The sequence below is a fragment of the Dryobates pubescens genome, chromosome 5, assembly GCF_014839835.1.
Source record: "Dryobates pubescens isolate bDryPub1 chromosome 5, bDryPub1.pri, whole genome shotgun sequence".
Lineage (NCBI taxonomy): Eukaryota > Metazoa > Chordata > Aves > Piciformes > Picidae > Dryobates > Dryobates pubescens.
This window is the reverse complement of record NC_071616.1, coordinates 46097047-46121714: the sequence shown is the minus strand read 5'-3', so window position 1 is coordinate 46121714 and position 24668 is coordinate 46097047. Positions and strand designations below refer to the sequence as shown.

The window sequence follows — 24668 nt, the reverse complement described above, 5'->3', positions numbered from 1 at the left end:
GGCTCCCTGCACATGCAGCCTGCAAACACAGCCCACGGGGCAGCTGGGCCCAGGCTCCTCCAGGGCAGAAGCAGAAGCAGGCTGCTGGTGGGCAGAGGGCCTTCTGGAGGCTGGGGTGGGGGCAGGGGGAGGATGAGGATGCATGCACTGGGCCAGAGGCAGCTGCGCCGCTCGCTCCGGATCTGAGCGCGGTGAGAGCAAGTGACCTACAAGATCTGAGCAGCTTCCTCCTCCTTCCTCCAGAGAGCCTCCAGCAGCCAATTGTGAGAGTGCTCCTCTGCTCTCTTTGCCTTGTTTTGTTTTGCTCCCCAGTAAGATAAAAATAACCAAAGCAGCCAGCAAGGCAGATGCTGCTGCATTCATCATTCCAGTGTGTACTCAGACACAGGGAGGCGGCTGGGGCAGCGCTGGCGCTCAGCACAGCATTTGCTGATGCACAGCTGCTTCACCTCTTCAACTGGAAAGAGCTGGAGCTGGCTACACTGCAGCTAGAGAGGATCCCCTCTTTAGTACCTACCAGTCTGGTTTAATCCACTTGCTCTTGAGTACCTACACTCTGGTTTAATCCACTCCCTCTTTAGTACCTACAGTCTGGTTTAATCCATGTGTGAGCAGCTATCCTCCCCCTCCCCCCCCAGATTAGTGCAGATGGACAGAGAAATGACACCAAAAGAAAGGAGGCCAGGATTCACTACTGATGCCCTACCACTTGTCAAGCATATATGTGGTGCTGAGGCAATGCAGTGTGCATGCTGGAGGCTGAAATCTTGCTGAAATATTGGAGCCAAAGATCATAGAATCACAGAATTGTTATGGTTGGAAGGGACCTCAAGGATCAGACAGCTCCAAGCCCCCTGCCATGGGCAGGGACACCTCACACTGCAGCAGGTTGCTCACAGCCACCTCCAGCCTGGCTGCAAACACCTCCAGGCAGGAGGCTTCCACCACCTCCCTGGGCAGCCTGTGCCAGGCTCTCACCACCCTCACGGGGAACAACTTCTTCCTCACAGCCAATCTCAATCTCCCCACTTCCAGTTTTGCTCCATCCCCCCCAGTCCTATCCCTCCCTGACACCCTCAAAAGTCCCTCCCCAGCTTTCTTGTAGCCCCCTGCAGATCCTGGAAGGCCACAATTAGGTCTCCTCAGAGCCTTCTCCTCTCCAGCCTGCACAACCCCAACTCCCTCAGTCTGTCCTCACAGCAGAGCAGCTCCAGCCCTCTGCTCATCCTCCTGGCCCTTCTCTGGACACCTTCCAGCACCTCCAGATCCTTCCTGTCCTAGGGGCTCCAGAGCTGGCCCCAGAGCTCCAGCAGTGGTCTCAGCAGAGTGGAGCAGAGGGGCAGAATCCCCTCCCTGGCCCTGCTGGCCACACTTCTCTTCCTGCAGCCCAGGCTCTGCTTGGCTCTCTGGGCTGCAAGTGCTCACTGCTGGCTCCTGTTGAGCTTCTCCTCCCCCAGCACCCCCAGGTCCTTTTCTTCAGGGCTGCTCTCAAGCCAGTCCCTGCCCAGCCTATATCGGTGCCTGGGACTGCCCTGACCCAGGTGCAGGACCTTGCCCTTGGTCTTGCTGAACCTCCTGATGCTGTCATGGGCCCTGCTCTGCAGCCTGTCCAGGTCCTTCTGGATGGATCCCTGTGGTGGGTTGAAATTTCCTCCCAGCATTAACTTCTGCCAGACCACAATCCCTTCCCTCCAGCTGTCTGCTGCACCACACAGCTTGGTGTCATCAGCAAACCTGCTGAGGGTGCCTCAGTGCCACTGTCCATGGCACCAACAAAGATGTTAAACAAGCTTGGTCCCAGGACTGATCCTTGAGGGACTCCACCTGTCACTGGCCTCCACTTGGTCATGGACCCTTTGACAGCTCCCCTTTGGGTGCAGCCAGGTGGTCACAGGATGCCAGGGGTTGGAAGGGACCTCTAAAGATCATCAAGCCCAACCCCCTTGATGCTCGGTTCTGAACTATTGCTAGAGGCCACAGATTAGCAGTAGTGCTGTTGCTGGTCTTCAGAGTGGTCTCATGAAAGCAAATCACTGAAGAACAATCCTGCATGATCTGGCAGGAATCAGCAAGTTCACCATCTGCTCTGTTCCACAATGAAACAGAACAAAACCCCAACCCCCTTTCGGATGGCAGTTCCTCAGAACGCAACAAGAGCCTCCCAAATGTGGAGCTCTGGCATGACTCTCCCTAGACAGTTAGGCAAGTAATTAAAGGCAATAAATCTTCCCCTGGTTTGATTAGGACTGATGAATCATTGTCTCCCAATTAGGGCAGGAGGAGAGGCTGCCAAACGTGTCCCCAGTTATCGAAGGCTGCTCGCAGAGCGCTGGGTTAGGGCAGTCCTGCAGTGCAGTGTTACAACAATGCCACATGGAGACTGCAGCATTTGCTCTGGGAGCATAAATTATGGTCACTGTTATTGTTTCCCTGGCGCCTGGAGAGGGATTTGGGATTGGACATTTCACTGATGTAATCTAAGATTAAGCAGCAGAGCTCTCTTTGGAGCCTCTGCCCTGCAGAAAGAGTCTGGCTGGAGCTACTCAGAGCAGGGCTGGTGTCCCCTGCCTGCAGCCTCCTGCATTTCTTAGGTGCAGTGTGGGAAAGAGGGTCTCAAGGTGAGAAAGGGAGAGAGGAGGCAGGGGGAAGGAAAGGGAGAGAGGAGGCAGGGGGAAGGAAAGGGAGAGAGGAGGCAGGGGGAAGGAAAGGGAGAGAGGAGGCAGGGGGAAGGAAAGGGAGAGAGGAGGCAGGGGGAAGGAAAGGGAGAGAGGAGGCAGGGGGAAGGAAAGGGAGAGAGGAGGCAGGGGGAAGGAAAGGGAGAGAGGAGGCAGGGGGAAGGAAAGGGAGAGAGGAGGCAGGGGGAAGGAAAGGGAGAGAGGAGGCAGGGGGAAGGAAAGGGAGAGAGGAGGCAGGGGGAAGGAAAGAAAAATCATGAAGATAATAAAGGAAATAGGAGGAATAAAGGAAATAATAATGGAAAGAATACAAAAAATAGTAATGATAAATAATAAAGGAAAAAGGAGCAGCAAGTCTTCTAAACCCCTTCAGTCAGAGAGGATTCCTCAGAGCAAGTTGTCTGGACCCAGATTTAGGCTCTGCTGCACTCCAGTTGTTATCTTCCTGCTGAGCATCTCAGTGGCTGAACAGGGAACAGTCCCTGCCCCTGCAGCAGCATTCAGGTATTCTGCTGGGTATCTGAGCAGCTGAACTGGACCTGGAGAATCTTTCCCTTATGGATTTTAAGTGTCTAAATAGATGAACTGAACCTGCAGACTCTTTCAGTTCATGGTTGTTAGTATCTAAGCAGCTGGATGAGCCTGGAGAACCTTTCCAGTTAGGGCCTTGGCATGTTTGGAAAGCTCAGTTTTGGTTCCCTGGCCACTGGGGTCTGAAAGGTGCTATGCTGCCTTTACCAAGTCCCTCCATAGCTGTTATGCTTTGAGACAGGTCATAAGCCAAGGACTTCTCCCTTCTAGTTTTCAGGGATTTCTCACCATGGTTCCTACCTTTTCCAAAGCCAGCCCACCCCTCTGAGGAGTCTCCCTCACTGGGTTCCCATTATCCCAGGCAGCAGGCAATTAATCCCCAGCCTGACAAGCCACAGAAATAAGCACCAAGTGTGTACTCACCCACTTGCCCATGTTGGGGTAGTCATGCTCTGGATCAAACAGGTGCTGGTGCAGCTGGTACTCCCTGCTGAACTCTGCTGTGTCTGGGGTGTTCTCCAGACAGCCATCATCAGCTGCAGAAGGAGGTCAGAAAGCACTGAGTGCTGATTAGACTGGAAATGCACACCACCATCATGGAATGGCTTAGCCTGGGAGGGACCTCACAGATCACCTACTCCAACCTCCCCACCACACAAGAATTTGCAGACAGTGTCACAGCAAGGATAATAACCTCTCAAAAACGACTCATCAGTAGTTTAAAGGCTCAGCAGCTTGAGGCTGGAGTAGTTCTTTGGGTAGAGTATTGGGAGAGTTGACCTGCACCAGGGCAGGAGGCTCTGCAGAGGGACTTGGATAGGTTGGATCCATGGCCAAGGTCAACAGCAGCAGCTGCAACAAGGCCAAGTGCCAGCTCCTGCTCTTGGGGCACAACAACCCCAAGCAAGGCTCCAGGCTTGGGGCAGTGTGGCTGGAAAGCTGCTGGCAGAAAGGGACCTGGGGGTGCTGAAGGACAAGCAGCTGAACAGGAGCCAGCAGTGTGCCCAGGGGGCCAAGAGAGCCAAAGGCATCCTGGCTGGGAGCAGCAATGCTGTGTCCAGAGGAGCAGGGAGGGGATTGTCCCCTGGGACTCAGCTCTGGGGAGGCCACACCTGGAGTGCTGTGTCCAGTTTGGGCACCTCAGTGCAAGAGAGATGTGGAGGTGCTGGAGCCAGGGCAGAGCAGGGCAAGGAAGCTGGGAAGGGCCTGGGGAATACATCTGATGGAGAGCAACTGAAGGAGCTGGGGATGGTTAGGGTGGAGAAGAGGAGGCTGAGGGAGACCTCACTGCTGTCTACAACTACCTGAAAGGAGGCTGTGGAGAGGCTGCTGCTGGTCTCTTCTCACAGGGAATCAGTGACAGAACAAGAGGCAATGGCCTCAAGCTGCAGCAGGTTTGGACTGGACAGTAGGAAACATTTTTTTTCCCCATCAAGAGTGGTCAGGGATTGGAATGTGCTGCCCAGGGAGGTGGTGGAGGTTTTTGCATCCAGGCTGGATGTGGCTGTGAGCAACCTGCTGCAGTGTGAGGTGTCCCTGCCCATGGCAGGGGGTTGGAACTGGATGCTCCTTGAGAGCATGGTTGGGGTTGGAAGGGGATTCCAAAGGCCATTCAGTCCAGTTCTGTGATCCTCTGACACAGGCACTGTGGTTCATCTTCCCAAGGCCTCTATGCCTTTGGGTGGGAAACAATAATATCAGCTAGACACATGTGTGCCCTCTCTGCCTGCTAAGCCAGGAGTCTCCCAGCTCAAGTGCTTCAGGCTCTGCTCCTCCTGCTGTGGAATGTGTGGGAGACACTGCAGACAGGGGCTGGAAAAATTGTTTTCCATTAAGCAAATCCACAGACCTGGCTGAGGAAGGCCTGCAGTAATTGGTGTGCACAATGCAGGCCCCACTTGAACCTCCATTTAAGGCTCTGAGGAGCACTGCCCTCTAATCCCAGCCGATAGCATCTTCCCTCACAGCCTACCAAGGACAGAGCCATTTGTCTGGGCAGCCTGCACTTCCCTGCCTTCAGACCTGGCTCTGGTGAGCTTAGCTAACAACTTTTCTTTCACCTAAGAAAGAGAAATGGAAGGGATTGCCAGAGGCATTTCCCTGCATGCCAGCTTTGTAATTTATTGATCTAATCGCTACCAGAAGTCCAGGAGGCAAGAAGGGAGAAAGTCTGAGTGTGAGAACACCAAAGCCCATCCCCTGCAGCCTGTCAGGGCACAGGCTTGGGAAGGGAGGCACTGCCAGCTGCAGGAGGTACAACGAGGCCAAGTGCAAGGTCCTGCAGCTGGGTCAGGCCAGCCCCAGGCACACATCCAGGCTGGGTGCAGAGTGGGCTGGGAGCAGCTCTGCAGAAAGAGCCTTGGGGGTGCTGGGTGCTGAGCAGCTCCCCAGGAGCCAGCAGTGCCTCCTGCAGCCCTCAGGCAGCTGTGTGCTGGGCTGCAGCCAGAGCAGGGTGGGCAGCAGGGCAGCAGAGGGGATTCTGCCCCTGGGCTCTGCTCTGCTCTGACCTCACCTCCAATCCTGCCTCCAGCTCTGCTGTCCCCAGCATGAGAAGGACACAGAGCTGCTGGAGAGAGTCCAGAGGAGGCCACAAAGATGCTCCAAGGGCTGGAGCAGCTCTGCTGTGAGCACAGGCTGAGGCAGCTGGGGCTGTGCAGCCTGCAGAGGAGAAGGCTCCAGGGGGACCTCAGAGCTGCTGCCAGGACCTGAAGGGATCCTGCAGGAAGGCTGCAGAGGGACTTTCCATCAGGGGGTCTAGAGACAGGCCAAGGGGGAATGGTTTGAAGCTGAGGCAGAGCAGGGTCAGACTGGAGCTGAGGAAGAAGTTCTTCAGCAGGAGGCTGCTGAGACTCTGGCACAGGCTGCCCAGGGAGGCTGTGGCTGCCTCCTGCCTGGGGGTGCTGAAGGCCAGGCTGGATGAGGCCTTGAGCAGCTGAGTGTAGCTGAGAGGTGTCCCTGGGCATGGAGGGGAGGTTGGGGCAGCTGAGCTCTGAGCTCCCTTCCAGCCAGAGCCATGCTGGGATTCCCTGCACATGGAAGATCAGATACCACAGAAGAGCTGCAGCCCTCACCACCAGAGTGGCTGTGACAGGGCACAGGCAGGCCAGGACCTGCTGAGGCACTGCTGTATTTTCCAAGCTGTTTGCAGAACTCCTTGTGACAGATTTTCTCACCCCCCCCCCCCCCCCCCAATCAATTCTCAGCCAAATTAGAACATTTTAAACTAAGAATACAGGCAACTGGTTTGCATTTCCCAAACAACATCAGAGAAGACTAAACAGAGAAGATTTCTGAAAGGATCTTTTAGCTCACAAAGGAAAAATGAGAGAGACAGAGGGGGCTCATTCCCAGCTCCAAGCTCCTGCTTTCAGCACTGGAAGTCATTCCTTGGCTCACACAAGAGCAAAGAGGTCAGTTCCCTTTGGGCATGGCTGTACCATGCACATGCAGAGCTGCTTCAGAGAGCCTTCAGCATGGCTTAATGCAGGCATGGCTGCAAGCTGAGGGGCTGCTCTTGCACTCCAAGGCTGCTCCTCTGCCAGAAGCAGAGCCAGGGGCAGAGCCAGAGCCAGGCTGCATGCATGCAAGGTGCCAGGCTGTGGCCCTGGAGCTGCTCTCTTCTTGGCACAGATGCCCCCTCAGTGAGCAGCAAAGCCACGTGGCCTGGGGCCAAGGTACCTTACATATTGTCTCATGGTCTGAGCTGGAGATGAGGGCAGACAGCTTCATTCCTCCTGGCATCATGAAAGCCTCCAAAACAAGGGTAAACCTCATCTGTGCTGAATGATAACTTGTTCCTTTGTCCTTGTCAGGGGCCAGCCTAAAAATGAACTCAAGAGCAAGGCTCTACTTTGAATGTCTCTGTCCTCTACCCCTGGGTCAAGATACAGAATACAGACTAGACCAGGCTGGAAATGACCTCAGAGATCATCCAGTCCAACCTAGCACCCAGCACCATCTCATCAACTAAACCATGGCACTGAGTGCCTCACCCAGACTCTTCTTAAACACCTCCAGGGATGGGGACTCCACCACCTCCCTGGGCAGCACATCCCAATGGCCAATCTCTCTGTCTGGGAAGAATTTCTTCCTCACCTCCAGCCTAAACTTCCCCTGGCACAGCTTGAGACTGTGTCCTCTTGTTCTGGTGCTGGCTGCCCAGGAGAAGAGCCCAACCCCCATCTGGCTACAACCTCCCTTCAGGGAGTTGTAAACAGCAAGAAGGTCTCCCCTGAGCCTCCTGCTCTGCAGGCTAAAATGAAGATGACTTCTTGCACCTGAGCTCCTCTAGCAGTCCCACAGCAGCACAGAAGTTGCCTATGTTAAAAACAAAGAAATAAACCCAGTTAAGATTCTCACCTAAACCACCTGCTCAGCAGCTCTGCTCCTGGGGGAGGGAATGCAAGAGGACAGCCACTGCTGTCCTGAAGGCCTTTTATCTCATGGAAGAGAGGAAACAAATGCTCCACAAAGCCTTTTGGGGGTTGATTTTTCCATTGAGAAGGTATAGTTCACTGCAAACTTAAAGCAACAGGCTTCTGAGCGGATTCAATGCTCTTTCCAAGCTGAGGGAAAGACACACTGCTACCTCAGCTGTTATGCAGGCAGGTGACTGCAGCAAGCAGCTTCTCCAAGCTCAGCTTCAACTAGAAATAGTCAGCTTGCTGCTTTTTTCCCTTGCCAGATCAAAGACAGCTACAAAATTATGAGGAGAGCCTGAGGGAGCTGAGGGCTCTGGAGCTTGGAGAGGAGGAGCCTCAGAGGTGACCTCTTTGCTGGTGCTAAAGATGTGCAGGGTGAGTGCCCAGAGGCTGGAGCCAGGCTCTGCTGGGGGATGCCCAATGCCAGCACCAGGGGCAGTGGTGGAAGCTGAGGCAGAGGAAGTGCCATGGACACAGGAGGAAGAATTTTGTCCCTGTGAGGGTGCCAGAGCCCTGGAGCAGGCTGCCCAGGGGATGTGGAGTCTCCCTCTCTGGAGATACTCAAAACCCCACCTGGATGTGTTCTGTGTGACCTGCTCTAGGTGACCCTGCTCTGGCAGGGGCTTGGCCTGGATGAGCTTTCCAGGTCCCTCCCAGCCCCTCACATTCTGTGATTCTTTGCAGCATTTGGTCATTGTAAGCTGCTTAAATGATCCATGCCTGGGACACTGTAAGTGAAGATGGAGGGGTTAAGGTTGTGTCAGCATCTCCTGAAGCTAAAAGCTGGGGAGGGACTTCTGAGGGTGTCAGGGAGGGATAAGACTGGGGGGGATGGAGCAAAACTAGAAGTGGGGAGATTCAGATTGGCTGTGAGGAAGAAGTTGTTCCCCATGAGGGTGGTGAGAGCCTGGCACAGGTTGCCCAGGGAGGTGGTGGAAGCCTCCTGCCTGGAGGTGTTTGCAGCCAGGCTGGAGGTGGCTGTGAGCAACCTGCTGCAGTGTGAGGTGTCCCTGCCCATGGCAGGGGGGTTGGAGCTGGCTGAGCCTTGAGGTCCCTTCCAGCCCTGACAGTTCAGTGATGCTGTGCTGATCAAGTGTCCTAGTGCCCACGACAGCACTGGGCACTGGCAGAGGCAAGGCTGCAGCAGTTACCTGTTTTTCCAATAGGGCAGGGATTTGGAGGGTCAGGATACCCTTGATCTTCACTGAAATCCTTTGGCACGTTGTCTCCTGTCAGCTCAGCCACGATGTTTGGGATGTTGCCATAAGGACCCAAGTGCTGGAGCCCCTCGTGAGCACCACCTGGCAAAGGGCAGTTCAAACACAAGTGTCAGAGGTTTAGTTGCTTCAAGGAACCCAGACTCAGACTGAAATACACATATATATCTGTGCAATTCTTAGAGAGACAGATCCAAGTTCAGCCTTCAAGTGTCTCTTTTAGAGACAGAGCCCTGAGAGCTACAGCAGAGAAGTCAGATGATGACAAATTAAAGCAGGAAACACAATCAGCCACTTCCCACTCACCTGAGCTTAAAACAATAGTAATACTCTGGAGGTAAGAAAAGGCAAAGAAAAAGGATCAGGAGATGGCAATGGAGCTTCATGCACCTGCTGCACAATCATCTTCAGGCACTGCTCACTGCAGCAACCAGATCTGGGGAGACAGCATCGTGGCAAGGCAAAGGTAGTGCTGTGCTGCCACCCAGCAGAGCTGCACAGGCTGAGAGCTGGCCAGAGGACAACCTCAGGAAGATCAGTAAGGACAAGTGAGAGTCCTGCATCTGGGCAGCAATCACAGCAGGCACCAGGACAGACTAGGGCTCATCCAGGGAGAAACACCTTGGAGCCCTGCTGGACAGCAATGTGCCACGAGGGCATCCTGGGGGGCAGCAAGAAAAGTGTGGCCAGCAGGGCTGGGGAGGTTCTGCTCCCCCTCTGCCTCTGCCCTGCTGAGACCACAGCTGCAATCCTGTGTCCAGTTCTGGGCTCCCCAGGTCAAGAGAGACAGAGGCCTGATAGAGAGAGTCCAAGGGAGAGCCAGGAAGATGCTTAGGGCACTTGAGCATCTCCCCTGTGAAGAGAGACTGAGAGCCCTGGGGCTGTTTAGCCTGGAGAGGAGAAGGCTGAGAGGGATCTGATCAATGCCTATCAATGGCTGAGGGCTGGGGGTCAGGATGAAGGTGCCAGGCTCTGTTTGCTGGTGCCCAGTGACAGCCCAAGGAACACCAGGGACAAGCTGGAACACAGGAGGCTGCACCTCAAGAGGAGGAGACACTTCTGTATGGTGAGGGTACCAGAGCCTGGAGCAGGCTGCCCAGAGAGGTTGTGGAGTCTCCTGCTCTGGAGCCTTTCCAACCCTACCTGGATGCCTTCCTGTGCAGCCTGCCCTGGGTGATGCTGCTCTGGCAGTGGGTTTGGACTGGATGATCTCTGGAGATCCCTTCCAACCCCTAACACTCTGTGAAGTGGTTCAGAGTTGCTATTGCTGATGGGACTCCTTGTGCCTGCCCAGGTACACAGCAGTCTATGGCACAAAACATCCCAATCCACTCTGACCCTGCTCTGCCTCAGCTTCAAACCATTCCCCCTTGGCCTGTCTCTGGACCCCCTGATGGAAAGTCCCTCTGCAGCCTTCCTGCAGGATCCCTTCAGGTCCTGGCAGGCAGCTCTGAGGTCCCCCTGGAGCCTTCTCCTCTCCAGGCTGCACAGCCCCAGCTCCCTCAGCCTCAGAGCTGCTCCAGCCCTTGGATCAGCTTCCTGGCCCTCCTCTGGACTCACACACTATGAGCTTCATTACACACTGGCAGTCCAGAGTCAGCACAAAGGTGATGCTTGTAAGAACTGTACAGATCCACAATAATTCTGTGGTGATGAGGCTAAGAATAAAAGCCCAATTCTACCACACCTTTCCCAGTGCCACTGAAAGCAACATCCAACACAGAGCATGAAATATCCCTGCTGTGCTGAGCTCCTTCCCAGGGAGACTGATTGCATTTCTGTGCTTAAAAGCATCAGGTTCTGATTGTGCTGTGAGCTCCAGCCCCACCTAATCAATAGGTGTTTGACCATCCTGATCCCCATGGCACCACCCATCAGACAGGAGCAGATCTGCCCTTGCATGTGGTGCAGACCTCTTGGCTCCATCCATGAAGCAAGCAGAGGGACTCAGCAGGCTCCAGGGTGCTATAGGCACATGGAACCTCCAGCTGCCTGCCAGGAACTTCCCTGCCTGAGCACAACCCAACCTTCTTGCATGGGTAGAAAGGATTGTTTCCTGCCCAAGATCCTGTCAGGGCTTTTCCCTTTCTTTGCCCAAGAGCTAGAGACAAGGGCACCTGCTCTGGTGCCATCACTGAGCACACTGCAGTGACTGAACAGTGTCAGCAAAGCTCCTTCCTTACCAGCTGGGCTGAGCAGTGCTCCCAGGAGAGCTGCAGCACTCACAAGGAGATGCTATGAATGCAGCAGAGGGGCAGGGGGCTGTGCACAGCCATTCACAAGCTGCATTGCTTTGGGGGCTGTGAAGTTACTGATTGGAGGGCTGGGGGTCAGGAGGCAGGGGACAGGCTCTGCTCAGCTGCACCCTGGGACAGGACAAGGGGCAGTGGATAGAAACCCCAGCACAGGAGGTTCCAGCTAAACATGAGGAGGAACTTCTTCCCTGGGAGGGTCCCAGAGCCCTGGAGCAGGCTGCCCAGAGAGGTTGTGGAGTCTCCTTCTCTGGAGCCTTTCCAGCCCCTGGATGTGTTCTGTGTGCCCTGTGCTGGATTCCATGCTCCTGCTCTGGCAGGGGGTTGGACTCAGTGATCTCCAGAGGTCCTTCCAACCCCTAACCTCCTCTGATCCTGTGAATCTCACAGGTTGGAAAAGACCTCAGAGATCATCAAGTCCAACCTAGTACCTAACACCTAACACCTCCTGACAACCAAACCATGGCTCCAAGTGCCACATCCAAGCCTTTCTTGAACACCTCCAGGGATGGGGACTCCACCACCTCCCTGGGCAGCACATCCCAAGGGCCAGGGAAGCACTTTCTCCTCACCTTGAGCCTGTACCTCCTCTGGCACAGCTTGAGACTGTGTCCTCTTGTTCTGGTGCTGGATGCCTGGGAGAAGAGCCCAAACTCCAGCTGGCTCCAACCTCCCTTCAGGTAGTTGCAGAGAGCAAGAAGGTCTCCCCTGAGCCTCCTCTTCTCCAGGCTAAGCAACCCCAGCTCCCTCAGCCTCTCCTCACAGGGCTGTGCTCCAGACCCCTCCCCAGCTTTGTTGCCCTTCTCTGGACACCTTCCAGCAGCTCAACATCTTTCCTAACCTGAGGGGCCCAGAGCTGGCCACAGGACTCAAGGTGTGGCCTGAGCAGTGCTGAGCCCAGGGCAGAATGACCTCCCTGCTCTGCTGGCCACACTGTTCCTGATCCAGGCCAGGATGCCATTGGCATCTGGGCACACTGCTGGCTCATGTTCAGCCTCCTATCAGCCAGTCCCCCCCCAGGTGCCTTTCTGCCTGGCTGCTCTCCAGCCACCCTGACCCCAGCCTGTGGCTCTGCCTGGGGTGAACACACATACTAGGATTAAATACACAACAGCTACCAAGTCACAACAACTGTGACACAGACATGCAAAAATAGCCCAGGAGGGCTCTCTTGCAGCTTGAAGCAGAGACTGACAAAGACATGACTACTAATTATTGAGTAACAATACCATCCCCTTCCCAGGGGAAGCAGGAGACAAAGCATTGTGCAGTTGGTTGAGACTGGGCTGGCAAACAAATACAGAAACATTTGCACAAAGAACACCCTTGGAGTGAGGAAAGATGGGCTGGGAACATCCACCTGGAGAGCTGCAGCCAGCTCTGGAGCACTCAGCACAGGAAGGAGCTGCACCTGATGGAGCAGCTCCAGAGGAGGCCATGAAAATCATCAGGGGGTTGGAGCAGCTCTGCTACAAGGACAGGCTGAGGGAGCTGGGGGTGTTCAGCCTGGAGAGGAGAAGGCTCCAGGCAGACCTAACAGCAGCCTGCCAGGACCTGAAGGGGCCACAGGAAGGCTGCAGAGGGACTGTTCCCAAAGGCCTGCAGGGACAGGAGCAGGGACAATGGTTTGAAATGAGAGCAGAGCAGATTGAGATTGGATGTGAGGAACAAGTTCTGCACCAGGAGGCTGCTGGAACACTCTTTTTCCTTCCAGTGTGACAGCTCTCCATCCTGCCCTGCACTTTCCTCCCAGGTCCCCTTGCCAGGTCTACCTTTGCTGTGCTGCCACACTCAGGAGAGATGCCTCACCCCTAACCAAAGGCAAGTTTGGCACAATGCTTTCTGGAGCTATGGTATCTTTAGGTGGGGCACCCTCCAAAGACTCTCTTCTTCCTTTCACAGCATGGTTTGGGTTGGAAGGAATCTCTGAAGCTCACCCAGTCCAACCCCCCTGCAGTCAGCAGGGACATCCTCCACTGGATCAGGTTGCTCACAGCCCCATCCCACTGGATCTTGACTGCTCACAGGGACAGACAGGGCTTCTCTCTGGGCTGCTCCAGCGTTTCACCACCCTCTAAGATCTTAAATTCCTTCCTTTATTATCTGCAAGCCTCTCCTGATGAATTCAAACTGTCAAATCCTGGATGCAGAACACTGCATTTCCTTTTTCCTTGCCCTTTCTACCACCACCAAAAGCTTTACAGCCCCAATGCCATTCCCCCCTGCCCCCACAAGCATCTTCTGCTACCTTCATCCCGAGAGCCCTGTCCTGGCTGCTGAGACTGACTGAATTATCACATCCCCTCTGTTGCACAGAAGCTGCTGAATGGGAGGCTGGGGAAGGAGAAAGGGCATAGGGGAAGCAGGAATGGAAAAATGCAAAGCCAGCCAACTTCCTTAACCACTCCAGAGCTTGCCTCTGGAAACCCAAGGGGGCTGCAGCCATACATCCTGGAGCATCCCAGATTCCAGAGCCAGCTTGCCTTCTGCTCAGTGACACAGCTTCTTCAAGCCAGAGCCATTCCTTCCTTTTTATTTCCCCCTCTGCAGAGGGACAGACTCCTTCCAGCTGTGTCTCCTAAGGCCTTAAGCACACACATCCCAACTCCTGAGCCTTGCTTTCAACTGAGCCCCCCCCCGAGTTTTTTACCCCAGCTTTTAACTACCACCAGCACAAAGAGTTCAGCTACAAAAAATGCTTTAGCTGGGGTGTTGTAGTTTGAGCAACACCCAGGCCTCCCCACCATAAAGCATTTATTTGTTCTTCACAGCAGCTTTTGTGCCATTGGTATCATTCCCCATTCCAGCTGCACACCCAATGACACACAGCCAACAGCTCCCTGGCTGACAGAGCACCAACACAAGCCTGGTGCTTCAGCAGCCCTCTGAGGGACTCTGTTCATAGAGTCACAGAACTGTCAGGGCTGGAAGGGACCTCAAGGCTCAGCCAGCTCCAACCCCCTGCCATGGCCAGGGACACCTCACACTGCAGCAGGTTGCTCACAGCCACCTCCAGCCTGGCTGCAAACACCTCCAGGCAGGAGGCTTCCACCACCTCCCTGGGCAACCTGCGCCAGGCTCTCACCACCCTCCTGGGGAATAACTTCTTCCTCACATCCAATCTGAATCTCCCCACTTCTGTGACCATGTGTGCAGCACACAGCTCCATGGATCAACACAGAGGGAAGTCAGGAACCTGCTTCAGCCCACAAGGGATGGACACTGTTCCAGTACTGGGCTGGAGCTGCTCTCCTATGAGGACAGGCTGAGAGAGTTGGGGCTGTTCAGTCCAGAGAGCAGAAGGCTCCAAGGAGACCTAATTGTGGCCTTCCAGTATCTGAAAGGGACTACAGGAAAGCTGGGGAGGGACTTTTGAGGGTGTCAGGGAGTGACAGGACTGGGGGGAATGGATCCAAGCAAGAGGAGAAGAGATTTAGATTAGACTTGAGGAGGAAGTTGTTCCCCATGAGGGTGGCCAGAGACTGGCACAGGTTGCTCAGGGAGGTGGTTGAGGCTCCTCACCTGGAGCTATTCAAGGTGAGGCTTGACAGGGCTCTGGGCAACCTGATCTAGCTGGGGATGTCCCTGCTGGCTGCAGAAGGGAGGTTGGACTGGATGAGCTTTGGAGGTCCCTTCTGGCCTGGGCCATCCTCTGGTTCTAGCCCAGCTTCTTCCTCCCTCCTGTTCAGCAGCTGAGCACACTCCTGCCACTCAGCCCCGCAAGCAGCTGTGAGGCACTGCTGTGAGCATGCAGGATGGGAAGCACAGAGAGAAGGGCTCTGGAGCCTGCCAGAGATCCTATCTCCTGCCCATGACACCACAACCAAGGGAAGCAGGAATCCCTGCTCTGGCTGGACTGCAAGGAGTCTAGAAAGGGCTTTTCAGGAATGAAAAACCACAACCACCAATTCGAACAAACCAACAGCTCACCAGAGGCTTTCTCCTCTCCTGAGCTGTACGGCAGGCAATGAGAACGCCAAGGGAGACCTGCAGAAGGGAAGCAGGACTCCAGATTCCCCCGGATGAACTCCAGGGGGCTGGGAACTGCCCGAGCCGAGCTGCTGGTGCCCTCCTGTGTTTAACTGGGAGCTTACTGCTCTCCCACCCCTGCTGCCAGCCCTCCAGTTGACACTGCACACAGCTTTGTCCTCCCTCCTCACACCCCCCTTAAACACTGGCAAAAGCCCTGAGGCATGCAAAGGAAGAAAGAACCAAACCACAACCGAAGAGGTGGCCTCTCACTTCAGAAATTCAGGCACAAGACACAGCTTCAGTGATCCTGAAATGCTGAAAGCACATCAGAGACTCAACCAGCTTGGAAAAGACCTCAGAGATCCTCCAGTCCAACCTGCTCCCTGGTACCTGACACCTCCTGACACCTCAGACCTCATTTCTTTCTTGGAGTCTCTTGCCCTCTATCAACATAGATGCAGTCCTTGCCCTGTCTACACACAACTGGAATGCAGCCCAGGGGGAAAGCCTTCTGCAGGGTTTTAGTGAGAATAAGCTAGGCAGGGACTACAGAAACACAGCTCCTCGTCACAGATTCCCTCCTGCCACAGAGACTGCTGAAACTCTGCAGGCTGAGGGAGCTGGGGGTGCTCAGCCTGGGGGAGAGAAGGCTCCAGGGGCACCTCAGAGCTGCCTGCCAGGACCTGAAGGGATCCTGCAGGAAGGCTGCAGAGGGACTTTCCATCAGGGGGTCCAGAGACAGGCCAAGGGGGAATGGTTTGAAGCTGAGGCACAGCAGGGTCAGACTGGAGCTGGGGAAGAAGTTCTTCAGCAGGAGGCTGCTGAGACTCTGGCCCAGGCTGCCCAGGGAGGCTGTGGCTGCCTCCTGCCTGGGGGTGCTGAAGGCCAGGCTGGATGAGGCCTTGAGCAGCTGAGTGTAGCTGAGAGGTGTCCCTGGGCATGGTGGGGAGGTTGGGGCAGCTGAGCTCTGAGCTCCCTTCCAGCCTGAGCCATGCTGGGACTCAGCTGTCTGTGTTACACAGCAGGATTCTGCTCCACTTGCAGTCAAGGCTGCCCTAAGCTTTGGGTTTTGTTTTTCAGGAGGAAGGGAAGACCACATCTAGCTCCTTGCAACACATCCACCCTCTCCTCCTCAGCATTTTAAAGCCAAAAATATGATGATTAACACTGGAAAAAATGTAGATAGCTGAGATGGAAAATGGGCACAATTAGGCCATCTGCCCAGGAGCTCACAGCAAGAGCATTTTTGTTACACATCAAGGGAAAAAAAAAGCTAATTATTAAGATCTTATTCAGCTGGCAAAGGTCCTGCTGGTAATCACTCAGCCCTGCAAACATTTCAGTGCAATCAGGCTGCTCGTGTAAACTCTGGCAGCCTCAAGTTTGGTTCCAGACTCCTAAGCCCCAGAAAAATGCACTGTCCCTGCCAGCACCTCATTTGCAAGTGTATACACAGGAGGGTGAAACGCTGCCCTGCTGGACACCAGTGGTGGCTGCTGGACCCCTGCCCCAGCCTGAGCCCAGCAGCACTGCTGGGCAGCCGAGGGTGATGCCATCTGCAGCCAGCCACACTCCCTGCAGGCCTGCACTGGTGGGGAAAGCTCTGACAAGAGCAGCTGATGAAGCAAAGCCATCTGCTGTAGGAACACAATAAAGTCATCAGGATCTCACTGATAAAGGTTTGGGTTGGGTGGGTTTTTTTCTCTTTATGGTGAGGTGCAGTGTCAGGACAAACTGAGAAATAGAGGCACTGCAAAGCAGTCACTGCATTGGTGATTGGGTTGAGAGCAGCTCTGCAGATAGAGCCTTGGGGGTGCTGGGTGCTGAGCAGCTCCCCAGGAGCCAGCAGTGCCTCCTGCAGCCCAGAGGCAGCTGTGTGCTGGGCTGCAGCCAGAGCAGGGTGGGCAGCAGGGCAGCAGAGGGGATTCTGCCCCTGGGCTCTGCTCTGCTCAGACCTCACCTTCAATCATAGTATCATAGTATCAGTCAGGGTTGGAAGGGACCACATGGATCATCCAGTTCCAACCCCCAATCCTGCCTCCAGTTCTGGGGTCCCCAGCAGGAGGACACAGAGCTGCTGGAGAGAGTCCAGAGGAGGCCACAAAGATGCTCCAAGGGCTGGAGCAGCTCTGCTGTGAGCACAGGCTGAGGGAGCTGGGGCTGTGCAGCCTGGAGAGGAGAAGGCTCCAGGGGCACCTCAGAGCTGCTGCCAGGACCTGGAGGGATCCTGCAGGAAGGCTGCAGAGGGACTTTCCATCAGGGGGTCTAGAGACAGGCCCAGGGGGAATGGTTTGAAGCTGAGGCAGAGCAGGGTCAGACTGCAGCTGAGGAAGAAGTTGTTCAGCAGGAGGCTGCTGAGACTCTGGCCCAGGCTGCCCAGGGAGGCTGTGGCTGCCTCCTGCCTGGGGGTGCTGAAGGCCAGGCTGGATGAGGCCTTGAGCAGCTGAGTGTAGCTGAGAGGTGTCCCTGGGCATGGGGGGGAGGTTGGGGCAGCTGAGCTCTGAGCTCCCTTCCAGCCTGAGCCATTCTCTGGCTGTCTGGCAGCACAGGTGGATCCAGGCTGTGAATGGTTGACATTGGTCACTGCAAGCCACAATCTCAGACATGGGTGGAAGTCTACACTGCTGGCAGCTCAGCAGTTCTCAGGAACACAGAGCTCCACATCCAGCTCTACTCTCCACTACTTTGCCACACAGGCAAAACTTGCCAGTGGCAGTGGTGCCTCAGGAGGGCAGCTCAGGCATGAACCTCCCTCCCAGCATGGTCTTTAGGATGAAAGTCCTATTTTGCTGTGACATATCCCAATCACTGCTGACCTTCTTTCTTCCCTTTCCCCTTAGCTTCCCCTCCTGACACCCTGCAGCTGTGTTTCTAAGCACTTGCACCAGAGTTACTGCCCGGTGTAACTGTGCTGTGGAAAGCCCAGAGGTGAATGAATCCTTCAGAAGCTGAACCCTTGCACCGAGGCACTCTCCAAAGCCCTGCAGCTGCTCTTTCTACAGCTCAGCCATGAATTGCCTGCTGCTCACATGGACAGCCCTGGGAACATCACTGACAAGGCCCAGTCCTCCTCACTGCCTCTGCCAGGCAACATCTGTGCTACAGGCACAGGGGGTTTTGCTGCAACATTACAAGCAGGGCCCTGTTCCCTGCCCTGCTCTGCTCACCTCCTTGCACACTGGCCAAGAAACATCTGGGGTGCAAGCAAGCTGTTAAGATCCCAGCAGCAGCAGAAACATTCTTCCACAACATCCTGAAGGGCTGTTTAGCAGAGCAGAGATTGGAGCTTCCTCCTCCCCTGAGGAAGTTCTCTTTCTACAGCACAGGATAGAATTCCACACAGCATGGAAGCTCCAGGCTCCTCTCAAGCAATCAAACAAACAGCAGCTCAGAGCTCACAGTGTGGGCACTACACTGAGCAGTACACTTCAGTATCACATCAGTGACTCACTGGAGTCCTTGTTTCAGATGCCTTCTCAAACCTCTTGCCAGACCTGGGCAGGCTGCAGAGCTGGGCTGAGAACCTCATGAGGTTCAATAAGGCAAAGTGTGAGGTCCTGCACCCAGGTCAGGGCAATCCCAGACACCAGTCCAGGCTGGGGCATGATGAGAGTGGGCTTGGGGGTGCTGGTGGGGGAGCAGCTGGCCAGGAGCAGGCAGGGTGAGACTGCAGCACAGAAGGCCAGGGGCAGCCTGGGCTGCATCCAAAGCAGTGTGGCCAGAGATGGAAAGAGGGGATCCTGCCCCTCTGCTCTGCCCTGGGGAGACCTCACCTGCAGGGCTGCATTCAGCTCTGGAGCCCTCAGCACAAGAGAGACATGGAGCTGATGGAGCCCAAATCTGAGCTCTGAGCATTCATCACAGCAATACAGAGCTGGGGGGCTGCTTGTGGGCAGAGGGAGAGCAGCCCTTAGGTCCTTTCCACCCCCTGCAGAGGGACCCCTGCCTGCTCCAGCCCTGGAGAGCTCCACGTACCAGGTTTCTCCCTGCACCTCAGACATTTGTTCCCTCCTGCCCTGCAAAGCTTTCTACACCCCCCCCGAGCTGTGGGCACTTCAGCTCCCTCCATTTGCTTCATGTGAGACGTGTGACACATTTATGCAGCTCTTGGTGGTGGGGGGGTTTAGCAAGCCTGCTGTTCTGAGGAGCTGGGGAGCAGACACTCCTAGGGCAGCACAACTTTTCTTCCTGCCAAGCCTGTACATTAAAACCCTCTGCTGCTGCTGCTGCCAAAATCAATACCTGGAGGAAGAGAAAAGATGGATGATGGTTTTATAAAACCCAGCTCCTCAGCCAGCAACAGAGAGAAGAACCCCAGCTCAGGCTACTCTCCACCTACATGCAAGCAGTGATTACCACCAAAGGATGCCAATGAATTCTTCATGCAGCAGGAGGGAGCTACCTTCAATGCTCTGCGGCCCGACCACGTTCGTAGCCTGGTGTGCTGGGTATTCCACCCGGGGTCTAGCGATGCCCAGCTGCTCCATAACCCCATGGAGCAGCCTCTGAATGTCTGCTTCAGAAACCCTGTCAGGGGTCCTGGGGCTGTGGCTAAAGGCTGAGGCCGATCCACAGGCCAGCAGAAACACCACGTTGCAAAGCCAAGGAGCTGGCATCCTGGCAGCTGCTTTTAGCCTGTGGAGAAAGAAGATGGTTTGAGCAGCAAGGAGAGTGGAAACACTGCTGAGTAGCTGCAGAGCGTTAAAGGTCACAGGCCAGTGGGAGCAACTGGGTCCCTTGGGGATGTTCAGCCTGGAGAAGAGAATCACAGGAGCAGAGGATGTTAGGGGCAGGAAGGGACCTCTGCAGATCATCCAGTCCAAGCCCTCTGCCAGAGCAGGATCATGGAACCCAGCACAGGGCACACAGAACACATCCAGATGGGGCTGGAAAGGCTCCAGAGAAGGAGACTCCACAACCTCTCTGGGCAGCCTGCTCCAGGGCTCTGCCACCCTCACAGGGAAGAAGTTCCTCCTCATGCTGAGCTGGAACCTCCTGTGCTGCAGTTTCCATCCATTGCTCCTTGTCCTATCCCAGGGTGCAGCTGAGCAGAGCCTGTCCCCTGCCTCCTGACCCCCAGCCCTCAGCCATTGATAGACATTGATCAGATCCCTCTCAGCCTTCTCCTCTCCAGACTGAACAGCCCCAGGGCTCTCAGCCTCTCCTCCCCAGGCAGTGCTGCAGTCCCTTCAGCAGCCTTGGAGCCCTCCCTTGGCCTCTCTCCAGCAGATCCCTGTCCCTCCTGAACTGGACAGCCCAGAGCTGGATGCAATATTCATGGGGAGGTCTCAGCAGGGCAGAGTAGAGGGGACAGGGAACCTCCCTGGCTCTGCTGGACACACAGAGAAAGCTCTGCAGAGTTCCTGTAGCAGCCTTCCAGCACCTGAAGGGAGCCTACAGGAAATCAGGGGAGGGACTATTTATCAGGGCCTGTGGTGACAGGACAAGGGGCAATGGTTTCAAACTGGAGCAGGGTAGATTTATGTTAGACCTTAGGAAGAAGCTCTTTACTGTGAGTGTGGTGAAACCCTGGAACAGGTCTCCCAGAGAAGCTGTGGACACTTCATCCCTGGAAGTGGTTAAGGCCAGGCTGGATGAGGCTCTGAGCAGTCTGGTCCAGTGGGAGATGTCCCTGCCCATGGCAGGGGGGTTGGAACTAGCTGATCTTTAAGGTCCCTTCCAACTCTGGCGAGTCTATGGTTCTATGAAACATCCTGCATGCACGTGAGGAATCAGTTCTGATCTTACTGCTCCACATCACAGTTTGCTACCACAGCTCCACAGGGCTCTGGGCAACCTGATCCAGTGGAGGATCCAGTCAGCAGCTGCTGACTGCAGAGGAGCTTGGACTGGATGAGCTTTGGAGGTCCCTTCCAACCCAGACCATCCTGATGCTGTGATTCTAGGGGCAGCTGACAATCTAAGGCAGCTGCAACACGGAAGGGAGGAAACTGTGGGTAGGTTTTTGCCTTCTAAACCAAATCCATTCAGCAGCAAACTGCAGAAACCAATTTTCTGCGTTGCATTTGCCCCTAATCTTCACCACCCACCACTGCACCCAGAATGGGTTTGCTGCTTCATTTAAATTGAAGACATTTCCTCTCCCCCCACCCCGCTATGTGTGGTAGCTGTTTTCTGAAGCTCTGGGCTAACAGCAGGGCACTCTTCAGGCAGGAGCTGTGTTTTCCAAGCCCTGTTCCTGCACTGCCTGGAAACCAAAGGGCTAAGAACTGCTGAGCAACCCAGCCTGTGTGTAATTTGTACCTTAGGACCTCCCTGCTCCATATGGCATCACCACCCCACGCAGAGGCTTCATTCCCTTGACTGTTTCATAAAATCACAGAATCGTCAGGGCTGGGAGGGACCTCGAGGCTCAGCCAGTCCCAACCCCCTGCCATGGGCAGGGACACCTCACACCACAGCAGGTTGCTCACAGCCACCTCCAGCCTGGCTGCAAACACCTCCAGGCAGGAGGCTGCCACCACCTCCCTGGGCAACCTGCGCCAGATGCTGACCCGCTGCACAGTAGCATTTGATGATCAACCCCCAAAAATATCCCCAAAGAACCCAAACCCTTCCAGCCCTGACAGTTCTGGGGGTCTATGAAATCGATCTGGTTTGGTGGTTCCACGTTCCGCTGCTCCGAGCGCCCCAGGCAGAGCACCTGACAACGGCTGGGCAGCAAAAATGGCTGCAAGCTCCGAAGCCGCAACCCCTCCCCGCACGCCCGGCTCGGCACGGCTCGGCACGGCTCGGCCTCCCCCCAGCGCCCACCCGCACGCCGGCACCGGCTCCCCGCCGCCCCGGCCGTGCAGAACGGCGCTGCCGCACTGCCCTGCAGCTGGCTGCAGCGCCCGCCCGGAGCAGGAGCCTTAACCCCGCTCCCTGCTCCCTCCTGCCGTGCCCGCTCGCACCGCGGCGCCGGAGCCGCTCAGGTCCCGCTCCGACCCCGCCGGGCCGCCGGCAGCCCCGCACTCACCTCCCGCTGCCGGCGCTGCTCTGCGGGTCCAGCGGCTCCGCGGCCGCGCATCCTCCCTGCGCAGCCGCGGCCCCTCCCCAGCCTGCCCCCGCCCGCGCCCTGCCGGCTTCCCCGCAGGTACCTGCTGGCCAGCTCTCGCTGCAAGGATTGGCCAGGGTAAGAAGCTGCCACCAGGCTTGGCGGAGATGTCCAAGATCGCAGATCGATCGAGGCTAGAAAAGACCTCCGAGATCGTCGAGTCCAACCTATGAGCTACCACCACGACGGCAGCGACCCGCTGCCTGTTTACCTCCCTGCTCAGCTAAGCACAGCCCTCTGAGAAATGAACTGAAAACGGTTGATGGATGAACGGCGACAGACATGCAGTGCTGTGCATGCCCGGGGCTGCGGCTGCCTGCCTGCTGCAGTTTCTCTCCCAGGAATGACACAATCAACAGTTTCCCTAGGGAATGGCCTAGCTGCAGGGTTAGGAGATAAAAGAATCACAGAATCATAGAAGTATTAAGGGTTGGAAGGGGCCTCAAGGCTCAGCCAGCTCCAAGCCCCCTGCCATGGGCAGGGACACCTCACACCACAGCAGGTTGCTCACAGCCACCTCCAGCCTGGCTGCAAACACCTCCAGGCAGGAGGCTTCCACCACCTCCCTGGGCAACCTGTGCCAGGCTCTCACCACCCTCATGGGCAACAACTTCTTCCTAGCATCCAATCTGAATCTCCCCATTTCCAGTTTTGCTCCATCCCCCCCAGTCCTATCACTCCCTGACAGCCTCAAAAGTCCCTCCCCAGCTTTCTTGGAGCCCCCTGCAGATCCTGGAAGGCCACAATGAGGTCTCCTCAGAGCCTTCTCCTCTCCAGCCTGCACAACCCCAGCTCCCTCAGTCTGTGCTCACAGCAGAGCAGCTCCAGCCCTCTGCTCATCCTCATGGCCCTTCTCTGGACACCTTGAGCACCTCCAGATCCTTCCTGTCCTAGGGGCTCCCGAACTGGCCCCAGAGCTCCAGCTGTGGTCTCAGCAGAGTGGAGCAGAGGGGCAGAATCCCCTTCCTGGCCCTGCTGGCCACACTTCTCTTGCTGCAGCCCAGGCTCTGCTTGGCTGTCTGGGCTGCAAGTGCTCCCTGCTGGCTTCTGTTGAGCTTTCTCCTCCCCCAGCACCCCCAGGTCCTTTTCTTCAGGGCTGCTCTCAAGCCAGTCCCTGTTGGTGCTTGGGAATACAACACAACACAGCCAAGAGTTTACTCAAGGAATTGCCTAACTGCAGGTTTAGGAGATAACAACCTGGCAACCATCACTCCATCACTCCCTCAGCAGGTGGCAGGTCTCCAGGTTCAGCAACTCCATAGCATCCACATGAGAGGTTAGCAAAAAGCCAACCAGAAAGGGACCTTGCTGAATGAAGTGGTCACAGAGTCCTTTCTAAAGGCTGTTTTATAGCCACCTGCTGCTGAACTGAACAGGACATGTTCCACATGAGTAACTACAGAAAAGTTCTGAGCTTCTGCCCCAGAAACCAGAACAGGAAAGCTGCAAAGCTTCCCACAAAATAAATACATGAAAATGCAAAGCTGAGGAGGTTCAGGACTAGATCTCTTCTAATTCATCACAAAAAGCATCATAAAAACATCAGAAGGACACAGAGCTGCTGGAGTGAGTCCAGAGGAGGCCAAAGATGCTCCCAGGGCTGGAGCAGCTCTGCTGTGAGCACAGGCTGAGGGAGCTGGGGCTGTGCAGCCTGCAGAGGAGAAGGCTCCAGGGGCACCTCAGAGCTGCCTGCCAGTAGCTGAAGGGATCCTGCAGGAAGGCTGCAGTGATAGGACTTGGGGGGGATGGAGCAAAACAAGGGGGGAGATTCAGATTGGATGTGAGGAAGAAGTTGTTCCCCAGGAGGGTGGTGAGAGACTGGCACAGGATGCCCAGGGAGGTGGTGGAAGCCTCGTGCCTGGAGGTGTTTGCAGCCAGGCTGGAGGTGGCTGTGAGCAACCTGCTGCAGTGTGAGGTGTCCCTGGCCATGGCAGGGGGGTTGGAGCTGGATGATGCTTGAGGTCCCTTCCAGCCCTGACCATGCTGTGATTCTGAGTGAGGTAGCTCAGGTGGGCTGCTGGGGGCAGGAGGTTGCCAGCAGCTGCCTGAGCTGGGGCAATTCAGCTAGTAAACTGCTGGAGATGTGGAAAGAGGAAGCATGAACTCTGTCTTTCATTAACCCATCACTTCAGAAGCTCAGAGGCCTTTTGCTTCCTGCTAACTGCTGTTGGCCTTTTGCTAGTTGAGAATCATGAAAGATGACCTCTACCATTCTGTGATTCTAAGAAACATTACTCAAGGCAGCAGTGCTTCTGTTCTGGCTCTTCTGCTTCATCTTGAGTAGCTTCAGGCTTGCTGAGTTTTGATGTCCACAGTCTGCCATGCCACAACAAAACCTAAATTGAAGTCACTGTAGAAGAGGCTCAGAAAAAGGGACAAAGCCCCTGGTTTTATTAAAACCAAAAGTACCCAATGCTTTTGGCCCCTCCATTTTGCCAAGCAGCAGTCTGCACCTACAGGAAAGCTGAAGGAAGAGTTTTCAAAGGTTTAAATAGTGTACAGCTGCTGACAGACAAACAGTTTCCATTCCAAGAGATGTAAAC

At 55.5% G+C, this 24668-nt stretch overlaps 1 protein-coding gene across 1 annotated transcript in view; it reads right to left on the bottom strand.

Annotated features, from left to right (window-relative positions):
• SCG5 (secretogranin V) overlaps positions 1–22423 on the bottom strand; it is a 33087-nt gene extending 10664 nt beyond the window's left edge. Inside the window, exons 1-5 of the mRNA XM_054162191.1 lie at positions 22383–22423; positions 22048–22185; positions 19471–19703; positions 8779–8928; positions 3630–3742 (exon numbers count right to left, since the gene is read on the bottom strand). Coding sequence (XP_054018166.1) covers positions 3630–3742; positions 8779–8928; positions 19471–19703; positions 22048–22185; positions 22383–22423 — 675 coding nt within the window. The remainder of the gene's footprint in view (positions 1–3629; positions 3743–8778; positions 8929–19470; positions 19704–22047; positions 22186–22382) is intronic.
• Between the last annotated feature and the right edge of the window lie 2245 nt (positions 22424–24668).